The following is a 21177-nucleotide window of genomic DNA, read 5'->3' on the forward strand; positions in this document are numbered from 1 at the left end:
TCTGATCTAACTTGGAATTATTGTTGCCATATCTTCTTCTGGGATCAGCAGGGTGCTTTAGTATTTACATCATTTGTTTAAATGCGGGTAGTCAGATTTTTTATGGTGGGCCATTTCATCCAAATTCCAACATTGGTGCAGGCTATATGGCCTCTCAAAAAAATTGATCACAAGAGTTAATTTATAGGGTCTATTTCCAGTACAAGAGTTAGACATGTAACTAAACCAAATGTGTGTGGAAGAGTAATTAGTTTCCTATTCATCTTTCAGTCACCACCTTCCTTATTCTCCACTATCATGATATGATTTTAGTGGAACTAAACTTAGGCAGCTCAAAATTACATAATCACATTCAGCTTTAATTTTAAGTACTAGTTGTTTAAAACCTGCTAGGATAGTTCCCAGTGTCAGTTATGAGAAGGGTCCCATCCCTGGCTATATTTTCTTTTCTTTTTTTTTAAGGTACCAGGGATTGAACTCAGGGTTACTTGACCACTGAGCCACATCCCCAGCCCTATTTTGTATTTTATTTAGAGTCAGGGTCTCACTGAGTTGTTTAGTGCCTCGCTTTTGCTGAAGCTGGCTTTGAACTAGAGTTCCTCCCGCCTCAGCCTCCTGAGCCTTGGGGATTATAGGTGGCACCATCCTGCCCAGCTGGCTATGTCTTCTTATCACTTGGGGAGCTTAAAGAGAGAGAGAGAGAGAGAGAGAGAGAGAGAGAGAGAGAGAGAGAGAGAGAGAGAGAGAGACTCACATCTAGTCTATCTCAGAGAGCCTGATTGAACTGGTCTTAGGTGGGGCTTAGCCATTTGACTCCTCAAGTGATTTGGAGGGTTGAGAACTACTAAGTGGCAGGGGAGAGATTTAGGACATACTGATTACAGTTTTATTGTGCTATCCAAATTGATTGAACTCTCCCTACAGCCTGAGCCATGCCCCTTTCTCATTCACGCCATATCTGCAAATTAAAACTAGAGCAGAAAGAGCATAGCTTTGGAGTCAGAAAAATTTTAATTATAAATCTTTTCTGTGTCTCTTACAAAAAGTATGACCTTGGTAAATATTCTTAAATTTGCCAGGCATGGTGGCATATGCCTGTAATCTCAGTGGCTTGGGAGGCTGAGGCAGGAGGATCTCATGTTCAAAACCAGCCTCAGCAAAAGTGAGGTGCTAAGCAACTCGGCGAGATCCTGTCTTTAAATAAAAATACAAAATAGGGCTGGTGATGTGGCTCAGTGGGTGCCCCTGAGTTCAATCCCTGGTACTTCCCTCCATCCCAAAATTCTTAAATTTGCTCAATTTTATGTTCCCCATTGGCTAAATGGGTATAATAAAGCTTCCTTGTAAGTGAGGATTAAGTTAATAATGTGTTATAAAAATATTTAGTACTGAATCCAGTAAATAGCTACTCAGTATATTCTTCTTTTTTCTTTCTCTTTTTTCTTATTTTATCAGATAAAACAGAGTCTGGGATAACACTTATATATTCCTTTCTGCTCTAAAATCCAGTAAATCTGATTCTCTGCTATAAGCAATGTGCTTGGAGAATAACCTCCGTGTATTCTTTACTATAAAATCAGATTCTGTGCAAATAAGAAGGCATACAGTTGTCAGAGGATGAATCTAGTTTCTTCCAAAGTCCTGTCCACATATTCTCACTTGGCTGCCCTTTAAACTGATGTGTTTACCAACTGTCTGGCCAATGTTGGGGATGTGGTTTGAGTTGTGGGAACATGATTCTCTGAGTAATGTCATCTGTTTTATGTGACCATCAGTCTCATGCCATTTGCCACCATTTACTTGCTTCAACCATACAACCATCCAGCTGACTTTATCTATCTCATAATGGTGGTGGCACCTGGCATTAGTCCTGTAGTACCTTTTAAAGTAATACACTTCAGAGGAACACACATAAAATTAAAAAAAAAAAAACAAAACCTCTTTCAATTACTTCCTGGCTAATTAGTTTTTTTGTCAAGAAAGTGAAATGTTGCACTATTTCCATCCATGCCAGAGTGACAATAAAATTCATTCCACTTCAGCTTGGGATGAGGGAACATTTCCTTCTTTGTGGTAATGACTCAGGTAGGCAACAGCCTTATTTTGCTGTGACACATATCTCTCCTTTGCCCACGTATCCAACACCACATGGAAGCTGATGAAACTGAGAGATGTGTTTATTTATTATTATTACCTAGTTCAGTTACCAGTTAGAGAACTGGGAGATTCTCCCAAGCTGCTCTCTGAAGGCAGTTGCTTATATTATAGTGAGACAAATTCCCTAAGGAAATGCCACTTTGATAATGATAACATGACCCTCTGTGGTTTTCCAATGCCTTGCAAACTATAACAGGGATGCACACAAATTTAAGGATTAAGAGCATGAACTTAAAAATCACGACAAGCTGAATTACAATTTTGGCTTTCTTCCTAATTAAAAGAGAAAGTCACAATAAGTTTAGCTTATTTTTTTTTTCTTTTTGCAGAGCTGGAGAGCGAACCCTGGGTCTTAGTTATTCTAGACAAGCACCCTACCACTGAGCTGCATCCCCATCACTAGTTTAAAAATCCTAATTGATTTTTATTCATGATTTCAGAATTGGGCGAACTCTAGAACCATAGTAGGTCAAAGAATTCTAGAGCTGCAAGGTGGTCAGACATCTGTGGGCAGGAATTAGAAATGTTGGGGTTGACTAAAACTCAGCTTTTTGTTACAAGAGTGACCCCCTCGGCTACACTTTCTGTTAGTTTATGTACTCAGTTCATTCATTACAGGGGGACTCAAGCATGGGGGTATTCTCAGACTTAAATTTAATTTATTTTAACACTATCTGTAATAGGAATCAGCAAAATTTTTGTAAAGGGTCAGTGAGTAGTTATTTTATGATTGGCAGGCTATGTGATTTCAGTTACAAGTACTCACCTCTGCAGTTGTAGTCAAAAGTAGCCACAGACAATGTATATATATACAAATGGGTGTGTCCATGTTCTAATAAAACTATATAAATAGACACTGTGCCAGATTTGGACTGTTGCTGTAGTTTGCCTATCCTGATCATTAGGATCTTACACTAATTAGTTACTTTAATTTTTTAAGGTTGTTTTGAGGATTAAAAGATGCAATGTATACAACAAAAAATCATGTGCTTAGCATTGAAAATAATGGTGGCTTTTATTTAAAGTATTGTATATCATATAACTTCAGATGTCATTAAGAGTAATATATTACTGGATTTCAGAGGTATTAAAATATGATTAGTGGTAATTAATTATAGTAACAAGATTATATTACAGATTTTATTCTTCTACCAGTGGTGGTTTAAACATGTTTTTGTAATGTTTTTTATTCTCAGAGACACATGCCATGAACTCTTGGGACATGTCCCACTACTTGCGGATCCTAAGTTTGCTCAATTTTCACAAGAGATAGGTCTGGCATCTTTGGGAGCATCAGACGAAGATGTTCAGAAACTAGCCACGGTGAGTTAATTTTCAACTTAAAAATCTGTCTATGTCCACTTGTAAGATGAAGGAAGCTTCAGAGTCATTGATTATGAATTATATGCAGATTTTCCTGGATGGAGCATGGTTTTATCCTTCCTAACTTATGTTCTTTGAAAGAACAGTGAATTCTTAGTTTATTGACCACTAAAATATTTTTATTCAACAGTTGTCTATATACAAAGAGCTAGAGAGAAAATATTTTAGGTTTGCAAGTCACTTAGTCTCTCTCACCGTTACTCAGCTGAGTCACTGTGGTACAAAAGTACCACAGATAATACGTAGATGAATAAGTGTAGCTGTGTTCCAATAAAACTTTATTTACAAAAGCTGGTAGTGGGCCGATTTGGCCTATGTGCTATACTTTGTTTAATCCCATGGAAATATGAGTAGGAGCAAAAGATATACATTTATGGTAAGTAGGAATTGTATCTGGTATTATCTCTGACCAGTTGATATGGCTATGATCAGACATGATTTGAATCAGCAGTAAGAAACTCAAGCTCAATAATTATTCTAAGTACAGAACTAGAAAACGATTTAATAGATGCTATGATATCAGCAAGGTTATTCTCAATACAAACAATATAGGAAGAAAGGGTTGATGTTGGCTGAAATATGTAAGTTGTTGAAGAGCTAGAGTATAAAGTTCATATATTGTCCTTAACCCTATTTCAAAGAGCCCAGGTAGGGGGCATGGAGGGGAGAGATTAGCCAACTCCTTTACCTACAGAGACCAGATAGCCTAGATGAGCAAAGCTACCAGAGGAAGTAAAAGGGAATCTTAGATTGTATGTATGTGGTGCAGATACACATCAATAGCATAGATATTCTTTATTTTCCCCCAAGAAATAAATTTTCTCCTAGAGTTCTTAAAATACACAATACTTTCAGTATATCTTCTGTTTCCTACTGCTGATGAAGATACAGGAACTATGAATATTTCTGTCTTAAAAGAAAAACAACAGTGAACACATCTAAATGGTAATAACCCTTGGTGTCCACATGGAAATAGGTAGGGGGCAGTGGGGACTGAGGTGAACTGGGGGAAGCATGTCCCTCTGTATAGCTGAAAACTGGTTCTCAAGCTTTCATTGATGGTTTTCAGAATGCATGCCAGGCTTTGTGTTGCCAAATTTTGAGAGACTGGCACTCTAGATTAAATTTAAGGATTTAAAAATTTTGGCTAAGAAAAAAAAATACCATAGTGATCTAAAGAATATATTTGCATACTGAATCAGGATCTTGACTTCCAACTTATAACCTCTGCTTTAGGAATTGTATCTTTTAGTGACTTAAAATAGCATTATATGTATTATCTCATAATTTCTATGATTAGGAATTTGAAAGCAGCTTAGCTGAATGGTTTTGGCTCATGAAGTGGTGGTCAAGATGTTGGCTATCTGTAGTATCTGATGGTTTGGGAATCTGCTTCCAAGATGGCTCCCTGAAGAGGATATTGGGGGAGGCCTCAGCTCCTCACCACATGGGCTTCTCCATATGCTACTTGAGCCCCTGCCTTCTTCCATAGCAAGCAATATGGGGGTGGCAGGAGAAAAAAAAGAAGGAAAAGGAGAAATAATCTGTAATATCTTTCTTGACTTGATCAAATGCTAGTCCTATTGGCCATATTCTGTTCATTAGAGGGGTGACTCATTACAGCCCACACTCAAGGGGTGAGGAATGAGATTCTGTCATTTAGTTTAAAAAGTGTCAAAGTATTTGTGGACAAAATTTAAAATGACCTATGCATCCTGTTATTTAGTTCTTAAACCTCGGTTCTGGCTTTAAACTTTATGTTTAGAAGCTTTTTGGTACCTTTGAAATTTCCCTTGAAATCTTCTGGTTTCAGCTTTGACCCTCTACATCTTGAAAATAACACCTTTTAGAGTGAATATACTTTAGTCAGAGATGAGCATATTGCTTATTTGTCTGACTCTAAACAAACTGGAATTCAACTCTGCCAGGCTCTGTTGGTGTTCGTTCTCTCTCTCTCTCTCTCTCTCTCTCTCTCTGTGTGTGTGTGTGTGTGTGTGTGTGTGTGTGTGTATCCAGAGAAGGAGAGGACTGAGGTAGAGTTCATGGATGGATCCTAGTGAGTGCTTATGTTCCTTTTTAAAAGCAGTGACAAGAAAGCAATTTTATTGTTCTTTCTTTATATTCTCCATCAAATTAGGATTGCTTAATTCTATTATTAAAACTTATTAAAAAGAAGATAACATGGTCCTCCTCATTTTTGAAATTCATTACCTACATAGATAAAACTAAGAGTTTTCAGAGAGAAAGTTTATGCTGTGTCTCAAGAAATTCATTACCTACATAGATAAAACTAAGAGTTTTCAGAGAGAAAGTTTATGCTGTGTCTCAAGAGGGGAGAAGAAGTCAGCTAAGTGGAGAAGAAGGCAAAGGGGAGAAGAGGGTCTGTTTCAGAGAGAATATGACATCCCTATGGTTTGGTAGGACCGTGTTCCTTTCTGGAGGTGCTGGGGAGCATCTGTTTCCTTGCAGGAAATAGTAATAGACCTGTGACAGATGAGGGAGGATCGGGTGTCAACTGCTTGCTATCTTGCAGTGGCTTTGGCAAACAAAAACAAACAAAACAAATCTACAGAATAAGGCTCTAGATGGCAGAATAGAGTTACCTAACACTAGTTTGCTCAGCCTCTGGATGGAAACCATATGACAAGTGTGTAACTCCTTGTAGAGGTGATTGTTTGTGGGTGAGCACTGGAGATTGACAGCACAGAAAATGGAACTTGGTGAAGTCCAAAGACAAGGGAGAAACAAGCAAAAGAAACAGAATACCCCAGCATCTGGCATCTCTGTCAGGGGACCAGGACTTTCCCTTCTAAGGGACTAAGGTGAAAGAAAAACAGACAGTGCAGTGCACAGGGCTGCACCCTGCAGACAAATGGAGTAAATAGGTGACCCAGTGTCTACACAGCAAGCTAGCTTTAGAGAAGAAATTCATGGTATCTCTCAGCAAACTCTGAGTGCTATAGCCTGGAACCATCTTGAGAAGGGTCTTATTATCAGAGAACAAACTCTGAGGGGCAGAAAACTCAGCATAATCACATCTCAGGGTCCCTGTGGATATGCCTCTGCTTTGGGCCAGCGGCAGCCACAGGAGACAGTGGTGTTGTGGGAGGAACGTCTCTGACACAAACCTGCTGAGAGATTTATAATGTGGGGAACTCAGGCTGCAATGTGGAGGGGAGTGGAGGGCATAGTGGTTCAGTAATCCTGGCCTCTGAGAAGTGGAGTGACACAGTTGTGTGTGTTTTTTTATGGGGCCAGGTTGGAGGGTGCTGAGATCAAAGCTAGTTGATTGCCTGGTCCCTGGATTTTCCTCTCCAGCACAGAATTTGGTGACTCAATGCTTCCTCTACCCTTGGAGGCAATCTGGGGATTTGCAGGGCTTTGCCATTCACAACACCCCCAGTTACAAGACTAAAACCCTCTGGAGCAGAAACAGGCCTGGCACAGTCCACATTCCACTAAAACCCTGTGGATAAAAAGGGCTTACTGTAGTTCTGACATTTGCCATACCCCAGGGTGTGCAGATTAAAACCCTATGGAGTGGCTGGGAATGTGGCTCAGTCATAGTGTGCTTGCCTAGCGTGCATGAGACCGTAGGTTCTATTACTAGTACTGCAGAAACAAAACAAAAACCAAACAAACAGAAAATAACAGCCTCTAGAGTGAATATGCCCTAGGTGTGGTCAATATTCTGCCTTAACCTGTTTGTTGAGAAACATAGGATACAGCCTACATACCATCCCAACTTCCCAATTATTTGGCAAGAACTGAGAGGAATTACAACAAGCTGCAGTTTTGACCCTTCATCGCCCCCAACCCCTGCCATACTTCTGCTAGGAGGAATTAAACTCACCTCCAGCCACAACCCAGTTTCATCAGAAGCCTGGTGGACAATTCTATTTAAAGAAAAGGAAGACCTAAGTTCCAATTTGTCAACCTGTTTCCAGGTGGGGAAATGTAGGAGAGGCTGGGATCCAGCTCTTGGGCAGACATTCTCATAGTATTGGCAGATTGGAAGAAAACAACAGTTGATGATATTACATCAAGGGAAGCCCTCAACACTGATTACAACCATGCCTTGTCAGATTGCAGAGGGCTGATAAGACTGAAGGTGAATCCATAGAGGGAGAGCTGTGATTCTCATGTCTTTCTCTCCTTGTGAAGCCCCTGGATCTGTGGCAATCTCCAATTAGAGAACAAGAGCTTCAGGACTTTGAACATAATTGGAGCAACCAGCATTGGAATTGTTTTCAAGGAATAAAGCCACAATCAACAGTGCCTGTGGAAGTCCCCAACTTCTGATGGGGGGTCCTACTCTCATAATAGGAGTAACCACAGAGGGTGCATTCCACATAATCTGTTGCCTACAGCACATCTGTCTGATATACCAGAGTGTCACTACTCTTATAAGCTTTGTAGAGATAGTTAACATTTCTTACTCCAATACAAAATGCTCTGTGTCCAAGTTTATGAATTGTAATCAAAGAAACTAGAGAGTATACTATGGAATCCAATTAGAAATAAACTAATCTTCAAGTCACACTGTCAAAAGAAGCCACATATTGTGAAGGCCACCACAAAAAAAGCAGAAGAGATCTCCATCCCCATAGATGCAGAAATTCCAACATAGAAACACAAGAAATATGAAAAAACAAAATAATGTGCCACTCCTAAGGTTTGTAACTCCATAATAAGGAATTCCAAAGACATCAAGTTGCATGAAATGCTGGACAAATAATTCAAAATGATGATTTTTAAGAAAGCTCATTGAAATCCAAGAAAATGCAAATAAACAGTTGAATGAATTGAGAAAGACAATACAAAAATATGAGTGAATACTTTCATAAAGATATGGAAATTAAAAAAAAAAGAATTCAACCTCAACTTTAGTTGAAAGCCTCAACAACAGACAAGATCAAAGAGAGGAAAGTATTGGAGTTTGAAGATGAATCTGCCAAACAGCAATAGGAAAAAATAAGAAAGGATGAAGAGAACATACAAGATCTCTGGGACATCAATAAAAGAGCAAACATTTATACAATTATCATATTGGAGGGGGAAGGAGTACCTACTGAGAGCAGAGATGACCTAGTCAGTGAAATAATAGCAGACTATTTCCCAGAGTTTTAGGAAGACATGGACATCTAGGGGTAGGAGATATTTAGAGCACCAAACAGGCATAATAAGAACAGAAACTTTTTATGGCATATTATAATTAAATTGCCAAAAGTACAGGACAAAAAAAAAATACTAAAATCTACAAGAGAGAAGCACATTTAAAGGCAACCCCATTAAATTGACAGCAGATTTCTCAGCAAAAACTCTTAAGTCTAGAAGGACATGGAATAAGGTATTTCATGTTCTGGAAGGAAATTCCTGCCAACCACCATTACCATACCTAGCAAGGTCATGTAGAATTGAAGGAGAAATAAAGACCTTCTATGATAAACATAAACTTTAGAATTCATGACTATTAGATCCACGTTACAGCAGATGCTTAAGGGAGCTCTACAACCAGCAGAGGAAGAGAAACACAATCAAGAGAGCATGTCAAATCATAAATCCCACCAAAAGGGTAGACATGCAAATAAGAAATAAGAAAGAATCCCAGACATTATCAATACAGTAAACCATCAAACAAATAGAAGATGAAAATATGAACATTGATATTCAAAACAACCAGTATCTTTTAACAGTAACTCTGAATGTATATTGTCTTGGTTCACCAACTAAAAGACACAGACTGGCCGAATGGATTAAAAGCAAGGCCCATTAATATGCTGCATACAAGAGGCTCAGCACATTTGCAAAGACATAGACAGGCTGTAAGTGGAAGGAAGGAAAAGATATTGTATGCAAAAAGAATCCCAAAGCAAGCAGAAGTAGCTGTATTCATATTCAACAAAATAGGCTTTAAGACAAAATTATTCAGAAGAGACAAAGAAGGTCAGTATACTACTGATCAAGGGAACAATACATCAAGAAGATATAACCATTATAAATGTATATGTACAGAACATTGGAGCACCTGATTTCATAAAACAAATGCCACTAAACATAAAAGGTGACTTCAATATGCCAATACAATAATAATGGGTGACTTCAATACCTTGTTCTCAACAATAGACAGATTATCCAGACAAAAAGTTAACAAAGATGGTAGTGCATACCTATAATCCAAATGGGCTTTGGTTTTTTGGGAGGCTGAGGCAGGAGGATCACAAGTTCAAAGCCAGCCTCAGCAAGTTAGTGAGGCCCTATGCAATTTAGGGAGATCCTGTCCCAAAATAAAAAATAAAATGGGCAAGGGATGTAGCTCATTGGTTAAGTGTTCCTGGGTTCAACCTCTGGTACCAAAACAAACAAACAAATACCCCAAAACAAAACAAAACACCCCCCTGAAACCATTAGAGTGAACCTAGACTATAGATCAAATAGGCTTAATAAATATCTACAGAATATTCCATTCAATAACTGCAGAATACACATTCTTTTCATCAGCACATGGAAATTTTTCCAAACTAGATCATATGTTAGGCTGAAAAGCAAGTCTTAAGAAATTAAAAAAAAAAACTGAAATAATTTCTTGCATCTTATCTGATTGTAATGGAATGAAATTAGAAATAAAGCCAGGTGTGGTGGTGCATGCCTATAATCCCAGCAGCTTGGGAGGCTGAGGCAGGAGGATGACAAATTCAAAGCCAGCCTCAGCAATTTAGCAAGGCCCTAAACAAGTCAGAGAGACCCTGTCTCTAATAAAATACAAAAAGGGGCTGAGGTGGCTCAGTGGTTGAGTGTCCCTGGGTTCAATTCCTAGTACCAAAAAAAAAAAAAAAAAAAAAAAAAGAAATTAGAAATCAACAGTAAGAGAAACTATAGAAATTATATAAACACATGGAGATTGAACAACACACTTTTGAATGAGATCAGAGTGGAAATTAAAAAAATTTCTTTAACCAAACAAAAATGGAAACTCAACATACCAAAACCTGTGGAATACAGCAAAAGTGGTACTAAGAGGAAAATTTTTAGTAATAATTACCTATAAAAATATCCCAAATAAATAACTCAAAGATGCATTTTAAGTCTTAGAAAAATAAGAACAAACCAAACTCGAAATCAGAAGAAAAGAAATATAAATATCAGAGCAGAAATAAATGAAATGGAGACTAAAAGAATAATACAGTGAAGCTAAGAGCTTAGAATTTACAAAGGTAAATAAAACTGACAAACCTTTAGCTAAACTAATCAAAAGAAAGAGAAACCCAAATAAATAAAATTAGATATGAAAAAAGGAGAAATGTTTATATTAGATACCACTGTAATTCAAAAGATATTAGGGAATATTTTGAAGAACTCTATGCCAATAAATTGGAAATTCTAGGAGAAATGGAAAAATTCCTGTGACCTACCAAATTGAACCAAGAGGTTATTAAAAAACCTAAATAGATCAATTACAAGTACTGAGATCAAAGCAAGAATAAAGTCTCTTAACAGAAAAGCCAAAATGAGATGACTTCACTGCTGAATTTTACTAGACCTTTAAGGGAAAACTAACACCAGTGCTCTCAAATTATTCAATAAGATAGAAAGGGGAGGAACACTTTCATTGGTTAATTTCCTTCCAGGGCTGCAAGGATGGTTCAACCCTTGCAAATCAATAAATGCAATACAGCACATAAATACAGTTAATAATAGAAATCACAGGACCATTTCACTAGATGTAAAAAAAATCATTTGATAGAATTCAGCATCCTTTTATGATCAAAACCCTGAATAAATTAGGTATTGAAAAATCATACCTCAACATAATAAAGGTTATATATGACAAACCTACAACAAACATCATACTGAATAGGGAAAAATTGAAAATATTTTCTCTAAAATTAGAAATAAGACAAGGGTGTCCATTCTGACCTCTCTTACTTGATACAGTACTTGAAAATATTATCCAGAGCAATCAGGTAAGAGAAAGAAATAAAAGTGAAACAAACTAGAAAAAACAACCCTAAAATTTATATGGAAACACAAAAAACTTTGAGTAGCTGAAGCAATCCTGAGCAAAAAGAGCAATGCTAGAGTCATCACCATATCTGATTTCAAAACCTACTATAGAGCCACAGTAAAAAATACAGCATGGTATTGGCCTAAAGTTAGACCTGCAGACCAATGGAACAGAACACCCAGAAATAGATCCATATAGCCTCAACTAGCGGATTCTTAGCAAAACATGCCAAAGACAAACTTTGGAGAAAGGACAACCTTTTTAACAAATGGTGCTGGAAAAACTGGATATTCACTTGTAGAAGATTGAACTAGACCCATATCTCTCACACTATTCAGAAATCAACTCAAAATATTTTGAAGACCTTAACCTAAGATCCGAAACCTTGAAAGTGTGAGAAGAAAACATTGGGGAATACTTCAAGATATTGATTGACACAGGCAACGATTTCCTGGATAGGGACTATAGTAGCCCAGGAAACCAAATCGAGAATTAACAATAAATGGAATGACATCAAACTATGAAGCTTCTGCACAGCAAAGGAAGTAATCAACAGAGTGAAGAGACACCCTACAGAATGGGAGAAAATGTTTGCCTGCTATTCATCTGACAGAGAATTATAATCAGAATATAAAAATAACTCAAAAAACCTTACAAAAGAGCAAGTAATCCATTCAAAAGGTAATAATCTGAACAGACACTTCTCAAAAGAAGAAACACAAACGGCCAACAAACATGTTAAAATGTCTTTAGTTAGAATAGCTATTATCAAAACCCCCAAATTTAACAAAGGCTAGTAAGGATGAGAAAAGAAACTCTTATAAATTGCTGGTGGGAATGTAAATTAGTATGGGCACTATAAAAAACAGTATATGAATATTTCTCAAAAACCTAAAAATAGAACTACCATATGATCTAAGTATACTGCTTTTGGAAATGAAATGGTATACATCCAAAGGAAATGAAATTGCATACAAAAAGATACCTGCACACCCATGTTCATTGTGGCACTATTCATAATAGCCAAGACATGAAATCAGTCTAGGTGTCCATCAACAGGTGAATGGTTAAAGAAAATATGATATATGTACATATTGGAGTATTATTCAGCTATAAAGAAAGATGAAATTTTGCCATTTGCAGGAAAATGAATGGAACTGGAAAATATCATATTAAATGAAATAAGTCAGACACAGAAAGACATATCCCATGTTGTTTCTCATATGTAAAGATTGAAAATAAAAGAACAAAAAGTGCAAATTGGGTTAGCTGGAGAGAACAGAAGGGAGGAAAAATATGAAAAGGGAGGGGGAGTCATGAACAAAGCTTGATATATACATATATAAAAACTGTCAGAGTAAAACATATAAGTTTGGACAATTAATATGTTAACATAATAATAAAATGAAATACCCATCAATAAAAAACAAAACAAAATAAAAAAGCAGACTATGAACTTGTAAAACACTTCAATGCAGAAAATTATGAGTCTCTTCTAAATGCAATGGAGGATTTGGGTGTGTTTGTGTTTCTCCCTCGTTTGACCTGATTTTCTCATTTTCTTGGTATTGTCTGAGCCCCTGCCACAACTCCCCTCTGACTTTTATTTCTCACAAACCTTTCAGTTCCAATTCTTTCCAATTTTGTAGAATGGCTGTTTACTTTGAATAGTGTTTGGCAGGCCAAAGGGAAAATCTTTTCTGTGTGATATGGAGGGTATGGAAGGGGACAGACTCACAGTATGACTAGGCTAGGATGACTTTTTCTGAAATGATACTAAAATTGTTATTGACTTCTAGAATTCCATCCCATCCCTCAGTTTAAAACAAAGTGAGTGGAAAATGGCCAGAAGAATGTCTTGAAAGAAAACATAGATTCCAACCAGGCAATTTCAAAGTAAACCCTGGAATAAATAGCTTGTTGGATAACACGCATATTAATGATTCCACAAGCCATATAGAAGGTAGGCTTAATGACTCACTTGCAAAGACTAAGAGATTGAGTTCAGGCCTTTCTGGAGGGGTAGAAAGTACTATGGTGGGAGGAGTGGTGGCTGGTTAGGCCAGATAAGAAATGGAGGTACTTGGTTGATTTCCCGAGTTGTTTGCATTAAGCCCCCTGCAGAAGCACTAGAGGGAAAGGAGAGATGAGAAGCACCAAAGTAGAAAAGTCTGCAGAGAGGACCAGTAAAAAACTACAGAAATCACTGTTTCTGCAAAACAATGAGACAGCCTATATTATTTTTTTACTCTAGGTGAAGTTTATATTATTAATGATGCTGTTTATGTAGTACCCATTTTTCCTTGTTTAGTGAGTTTAAGCACTGATGAAAAAGAGAATCCTGCCTAGTGAAAGCAGACACTTAATACCTTTCTTTGATGTACTGTCAGCAAATCTGTGTAAGGTAGAAAATAACTTCCATTAAGACTAATTGGTACCTCCAACTTGGTTTTGTCCAAACCTGCTTTTCGACCTCTGGGTCTGATTTTCAGAGGGACCAGGCTACCTTGCCTGTAGCCACTGTGTCTCCTTGCTGTATTTCTATGATGTTTATTTTGACATTTTAATAATACTCAGTTTTGAGAATGAAGCTATCTCCACTGTTTTATTTGGGCAATGATTTCTATGCCCTGAGAACCAAATAAATGAAACTCTTTTGTATCTGAAGAAATTGATGATGATGCTTGCAAAGTGTATTTCAAATACATTGTTATATGTGTAAATAATTTGCCCTCTGGTGGATAATGAATAAGGCCACAGGATTTGGCAGCTGTATTCTTTTCAGACTCATCGAAGCTGTCCAAGGTCTGTGCAGGATAGATATGCAAAAATATTCCCAATAAGGGTTGCTTAGAGTATGTTATAATTTTGAGACCAGCCATTTCTATTGTAGTGCTGGCTAAAGTGGATTTAATAGATAAGTGTGTACATTAGCGCCGTAAACTTAAATGGCTTTAGTGGCTAGGTAGGTAGCAAACATGTGTGAAACATCTGATATAAGATAATAATAAGGCATTTAGGACCTTTGGAGAACTAGGAAATATATATTATGCCTTAAGGTCTTCAGATGCAAAAATTAAAACAAAATGAAAGGTTCTTTGGCTACAACTCATGGCTGTGAGCAGCAACATGACTACATAATCTCAATTACCAGCCCTTCTCTCGGAAGTTGAATTTTACATTTGGAGTATACCATGCTTGAGGGACAAGCCCATGCTAGATCCTTCTTTGTGTCAATTTGTGCATTCTCAATTACTGTTTGCTGGATGATGGTTCCCCCCCCACCCCACAAGAAAAGATAGTTAGTTATTAGGGTGAAAAGTAAAGGTAAGTATCTTGTTGTAGTTGAAAGGTGACTTGGTTTTAGTAACTTTAAACAGGTATGCATATGACTCTCATATATCTTTTTGGTTTGTGTCAAAGATTTATTTAATTAATGAATAAAGGAAAAGTAAGATGGTAAATCTTGCTTAAAGAAGAATTGGAAGTAGTTACTAGAAGGAAGAATCCTGGAATTAGATACAAAATGGTTTATGTTCCTGTAGGCCCTAAGATGTTAACCTTGAGGCTATCTTTTCTACAAGGCAGAAATCATTTGCATGTCTAGTGGACAAAAATAATTTGCAATTTTTCAATCTTCTAAAGTTAACATATAACTTTATAGCATGTGGTCTGTATAGCAAATAGAAGGTCAGACCAAAATTATATCCTGTAGATCAGTGCTTTTCAAACTTTTATGTGTATAGAATAACCCAGGGGTTTTGTTAAAAATGCAGATTCTAATTGGGTTGGTCTCGTCAGGGGCTGAAACCCAGGATGCTGATGCTGCTTGTCTGAGGTCCATGCTTTAGTGGCAGGAGAAGCAGGTGCTGTCTAATAGGTGGGCCTGTTGGACAATGCTTAAATATTTCTTTCAAAAGGAACTGAGTAATCTTTCAGCCTCATTTTCATATTTTGAATAGTTTTTCTAAAAACTATGTTAATGAATATCATCAGATAAATATGTGCAGTATAAAGTGAGTTCATGTATGACCTATTTGTTCAAGGCCTGAAAATGGATCCTTGCATCCATACGGGTCAAATAACTGGTTCTGTTTTGTGTCTGCTCTCATATTCTTCTTTCATTTGCTAAGAGAAGTTATTCAGTTGTACAGGAATGTACAAATTTACTAATCAAGTGGACTTAGGAACTAGTCCTGGAAATACATTGATTTTCCTTTCCCCAAATGTGAGGATATGTAAAGGAACATCTTTCACCAAATTGTGCATCTCATCCTATGATGCAGATGGCTTCAATTCAGTCTATTCATTCCTCACATTGCAAAGGCATTTGCAACAAAGATGTGCATCATCTGTAGGAGACAGCAGTCAGAATAAACACACTGCAGATGTTTACCAAGCAGAATAAATCAGCATCTGGCCCAGTTGGAATTTTCCCCTATGGAGTTGTTGACCCTGAAACCTGTTTACCTTCCCTGTCTGGTGGAAGGGGTTCTGTTACTGGTCTTGATAATGCTGATGAGAAGAGAGTCTTGGCCAAGGGTAATGAAGGATTAAGCAGTCTTTCCTAGGACACGTTCTTAGGATGTTAGCTTTGTGAAATGTTATTATGAATTCTGTGAAAGAAGGAATCCATGAGCAAATATATTTGGGAAACACTAGGTGAAACCAACAGCTTTATAAAGTTTGGGACTTTTTAGAATCTTGAATAAAATAATATACAGAGTGAATCTCCAAAAATGATGAAAATTATTTTTTTTGAAGTTACCACATTTCCTTCATTCTGAGATGCCACTGGATGTAAAGCATACTGTTAATAGTGACTTTTTGTGGATGATGTTTGTTTGGGGGCAAAAGATTAAGCTGGTAAAATAGTTTGACAGTGTAAAATGAAGCTTCATTTTGGAATGTTAAAATGTGACAAAATGAACTTGAGAATTAAGAAAATGTGTTTTGTGGTGGCAGTCTCTTTATGGAACACATACCAGCATCCTAAGCTATTAATATTTCAAGAGGGCACAGTTTAGGAGATAGAAGTATAGAATGTTTTTTTGAAAGGGTAGATTCATTGTTTGTAGAGAACTGATCATGAGCTAAATTTTTTTTTCAGGAAAGAATTGTCAGGAAATTAATAAAACAGAGTTCTGTTTGTATCAAACAGATAATTTTATCAAACAGTGTTTGTTTCAAGTAAATGAGTTTGCATTGGTTGGGGCCATGAATCAAGCATGTTTGAATGTCCAGGTATAACCAGTACTTTTTATGCTGAGAGTGGTTTTGAAACAGATTCAGCTTAAATTAATAATTAACTATAATTCATGTTAGAAGTGCAATTATAAAGGTAATCTTAGTTTATGAATTGCTTATTAATATTTTCCTGGTCTTTATTGTCTTTAGCTACCTGGCTGTGAGTAGGGAGACTTTGGATACTGAAAGGCTTATGCCAGTAGTTCTTTTTCAACAGGATGACATTAAAAATGACCATTTTAGTATCTCTACGGAAACAAGCCCCAGGCTTCTTTATTCCATGTAGAGTCTTTGAACTGGTTTAGCTGTTTGGATCATTTGATACAAGCTGACAAAGGATTGGAAGGAATGCACTTTTATACATTCTTAATTGAGCTGTTTGGGTGGATGATCAGTTTATGTGTTATTTCTAAGAGTAACTTAATTAAAAGTTAATAATATCTCTTCCAACTCATTACTTTCACTTTTATATCTGCTGTGCATATAGAAAAGTAGTAGCATCTTGCAAGGAATACTCTAACTCTTTAACCCCTTAGAACTTAACTTCTTTTTCACTGTTTTGCCTTGGTCTTTTTCTGCCTGGGTGTTCCAAGGTCACGCGTCCCTCTGACTAATTCTCTTCCGAGAACATTTAATTTTGTAGCCAAGGCTGTTTTGCTCTATCCCTTTGAGTATATTTCACTTAAGTTATTTGTTGTTGTCCTTATGAGGTATTTGTCATCTATTTATGCTATGATGAGAACACCATAGTTATTTGGAACTTTAAAAAATGGGCTCTACTTTGTCCACTATGTTTAGAAACAGATCTATTTGCAATCTGGAATAGTTGGATATTTTTGCAACTCAAATCTTTCTTTGTCATTTATAACTGTGTCCTAGGGGCCTCAGAGAGTCATCATCTAACTGCAGATGGAAATCAAAACAAAACAAATCTATTTTATTTATTTGGAAACTCATAAAACTAGTGCTGCTTTGGTCCTTCTCTGAGTGCTGAGCAAGTGCTGAGCACACCTGCTCTGTACCCAGTCTCTTTTGTCCTCACAGTAGCACCACAGTCAACAGCTGGTATCTCCCAGCACTCACCAGAGCTTGCTGAAGACTGATGGGCATTGTAGAGAGGCTCAAACTTTTCCTCTGAAGTTCAGGATTTGAGTCTGCTGAAATAAACTTGCTACAGACGGATGAACAGGAGATAGAACATGCACATTTATTGATGTGCATAAGCACAGGGGTCACACAAGTTGGGAAGTTCAAGATGCAAATGTGAAATATTGTTTTCTGAGTTCGAGCAGCAGTAGGTGGTGTGGTGCCTAGGGTAGAAAGAATCTGAACTTAAAGTTTAGCACAGCTGGGTTTGGTTGCCAGCTTTGTTACTTTCTAACCCTGTGTTCAGGTTAGGCACAAAGATACAAATTATATCACTTCTCTGTGCCTCAAACTTCTTCTTTAAAATGGGACTCTTCTACCACCCCAGTGCTGAAGGAGGAGCAAATGTGATAACATATCTTTCCCTGTATGTCACGCCACGTCTGCATCATACCCAGGTATGGCAGTACTTGATCTCATCATTGCCTAAGAAATACTAAACTACGCCAAAGGAGCTATGTTGTTTAAAGAGTTTTAAAATCATTTCAAGCCCCCCCCCCCAATTCTCCAGACCTTCCCAAGACTTAAAAGTCCTGACACTGAAATCTGCTTACTTTTTCTTCTCAAAGCAAGCTAGGATGCATTCATCAGGCACAGACGATTTCTGCAGTCATTTTAATTTCAATGAAGATGTACAAAAGAAAAGAATTTTCTGGTTTAACTACAATGGGGTAGGCTCTCAAAATCTTAACTTGTATTAACAGAAATTTCTGTGATGCAATTCCATTTCTAGAAAAAGCAGAAAGAAGATGGTTGGGATTTTTTATGAGTTAGAATAGCAGAGGTAATGTTATATCAAACTATAGGAATTTAATTACCCTATTCCACAAATGTAGTTTTCAAATAAAGGAGTCAAAAGGATTTCCAAAGCTATTCTTCTGAACTGGGATATAAAAACCCAGAATACATTTAGTAGATGTAAAATGTATTACTGTACATTATGAGCCTCCACAATGAATGGTAGCACAATATGAAACGCGACATGAGACTGAACACACAGTGATTAAAAATCTTTTTGCTCTCTTCTTAGAAATATTACAATTTGCTTGGAGTTTTATGTGCTCATTACTGTAGGGATGGGCATTTCTGGAATATTTCTGGTGGGCAGAGTTCACACTGGAGAAAGGGCTTCCAGAAAAATGGAAATTTCATCAATTTGAAAGATGAAATCCAGACTAGGTGTAAGTAAGAAATGCTGTTAGGGTTGGGAGGAATAAATCACCTGGGAGACGGGGGAGCACATCATTCTTTTCAGGGTCTGAAAGTCTGTCCTTTACATAAAAAAAATCATCCCCTGACTTAGGGACTCCTCTGTTGAAAAGTCTTTACAGAAACTGTTGTTTTTCCTTCTTATTATAAAACTGACACATACTCATTATAGAAAATTCTGAAAAATGGATAAGGAAGAAAAAGAAAGTAAAGAACATTTATAATATCACAGCAACAATAACCATTCTTAACATTTTGGCATATAGCCTTCAAGTTTTTCTGAAAAGTCATTTTGACCCATCGAATAAGGACTTCGTGAAAGGGAATCCTGGCTTTGGAAAAAGGAGTAACGAGGCGTTCATCCATTTATCAAACACTTGTGCTGTCAGGAAAGACTTTATCTTTTATATCCACAGAAGAAAGGATAAATTGGAAATAGTCTAGAAATACAGGGCTTATGAGTCTCACTCAGTTAAGCTGCAGTGTTTCAATGAACGTCAGATGTGGCTAATGAGTTTTGTTTGCTTTTCCTTCTTTTTTCTCAGAAAAAAAATCAACAGACACCACATTTTTCTTAAGCAATTGGTTTCCATACATGTTCCTCAACCTTCACTCTTGCATTAGTCTTGTCCCCATTAGTGAGTGCTACTTTTGTCCAGTCACCTCATTATTCACCCTCTCCTATTGTTCTCTTTTTGAGTAAGATGGTAGACATCTGCCAGTAGCAATAGTATTCTAAAGCTTTCCTGTAACAGTTGCTCCCAAATACTCCTACTGCTCCGGAGTAAGAGGGAAACTGGAATCCATTGTAAACAGTGAACCCTACTATAGTAGACTATGTAGTTTTCCTGGGCCTGGGCCATTTGGGACTGGCAGGAGAGGCAGTATTGTGTGGTGAGTGATTCAGAGTGCAGATTTTGGGATCAAATTACCTAGGTTCATATCCAGGCTTTGTTACTGACTGGCTAGGTGATAAAAATTAGGTGAGTAAAAATTATTCATGATATTGGCTAAAAAATGTTAAGGCAAACTTGACTCAGGATCATCAGGACAGATAAAGGGACTGCTGCATTGGGGATTTGCAATGGAGGAGAGAGATTGGGCTCAGCTGCTAACAAAGAAATGTGGGAATTTGTAACCAAGGAGTGGGATGGGGTGAGGGGTGGTTAGTGCATGGAGAATTACTGAAGGAACCGTGAGAGGTAAGGAGGGATCCTAACTAAGCTGACCTGAGAGGACTCATGCTGAAGGGAGGCCAGGATGTCATACATCACTGGGAGATGGGTGGGGGATCAGGAACCTGATTAGACACTGAAGGTGATCAGATATCAAGCATGGGGGATTCTGGCTAAACTGACTTAGCAGTATTCTTGCTACAATTGGACAATGCAGAGATGAGCCTGAAAGTCCCAAAGTTAAGATCAGGCTGAAAAAGGAGCCCAGGGGAAACTGACTAGTTTGGGCAAGGAGAGAATCTTTGTCAGTGATTTAGACAAGTTACGTAATCTCTTTGTGCCCACGTTCCATCACTTTTAAAATGAGACAAATAATACTATCTAATCTTATGGAGCTGTTGTGAGAATCGATGAGATAATGCATCGTGAAGCTGCTTAGCACAGTGCTAAGTGTTAAAAAATGCCAGTTAGCGTATTTCGCATGATGGGACTCTTAGACATCTAGTTGACCATATTAGTACTTGCGTACAGGAAAGGCCCCTGGAGAGTTTCTACTTTCCTGTGTGACCTTGGGTAATTCTCTAACTTACGACATCTCAGGTTTTCCTATCTGAAATGCAGACTGTGCAGTTTATTTTACAAAGGGGTTTTAGATGGAGATAGCGTGCTACTTTGCAATGTAAAGTGTTTTATCTATAAATAATAGAAGTAAGGCCTCCCTAGAAGATGTCAAGTTGCTCCCTGGAGATGGAGGAGGCCTCCCCTGACTTAATAGCACACCTTCCCTGAGTGAACGAAGAGAGAGGCAAGTCGCAGGAAACAGCTTAGGAAAATAAATGAGAAAATATTGTTTGT

At 37.5% G+C, this 21177-nt stretch overlaps 1 protein-coding gene across 1 annotated transcript in view; it reads left to right on the forward strand.

The window, feature by feature from the left end:
* The window catches only part of TPH2 (tryptophan hydroxylase 2), a 92241-nt gene that overhangs the window by 50782 nt on the left and 20282 nt on the right, over window positions 1–21177 (forward strand). The window contains exon 8 of the mRNA XM_081309586.1: window positions 3354–3480. Coding sequence (XP_081165712.1) covers window positions 3354–3480 — 127 coding nt within the window. The remainder of the gene's footprint in view (window positions 1–3353; window positions 3481–21177) is intronic.

The sequence above is a fragment of the Spermophilus citellus genome (assembly GCF_964194105.1).
Source record: "Spermophilus citellus genome assembly, chromosome: 10".
NCBI classification, from domain to species: Eukaryota; Metazoa; Chordata; class Mammalia; order Rodentia; family Sciuridae; genus Spermophilus; species Spermophilus citellus.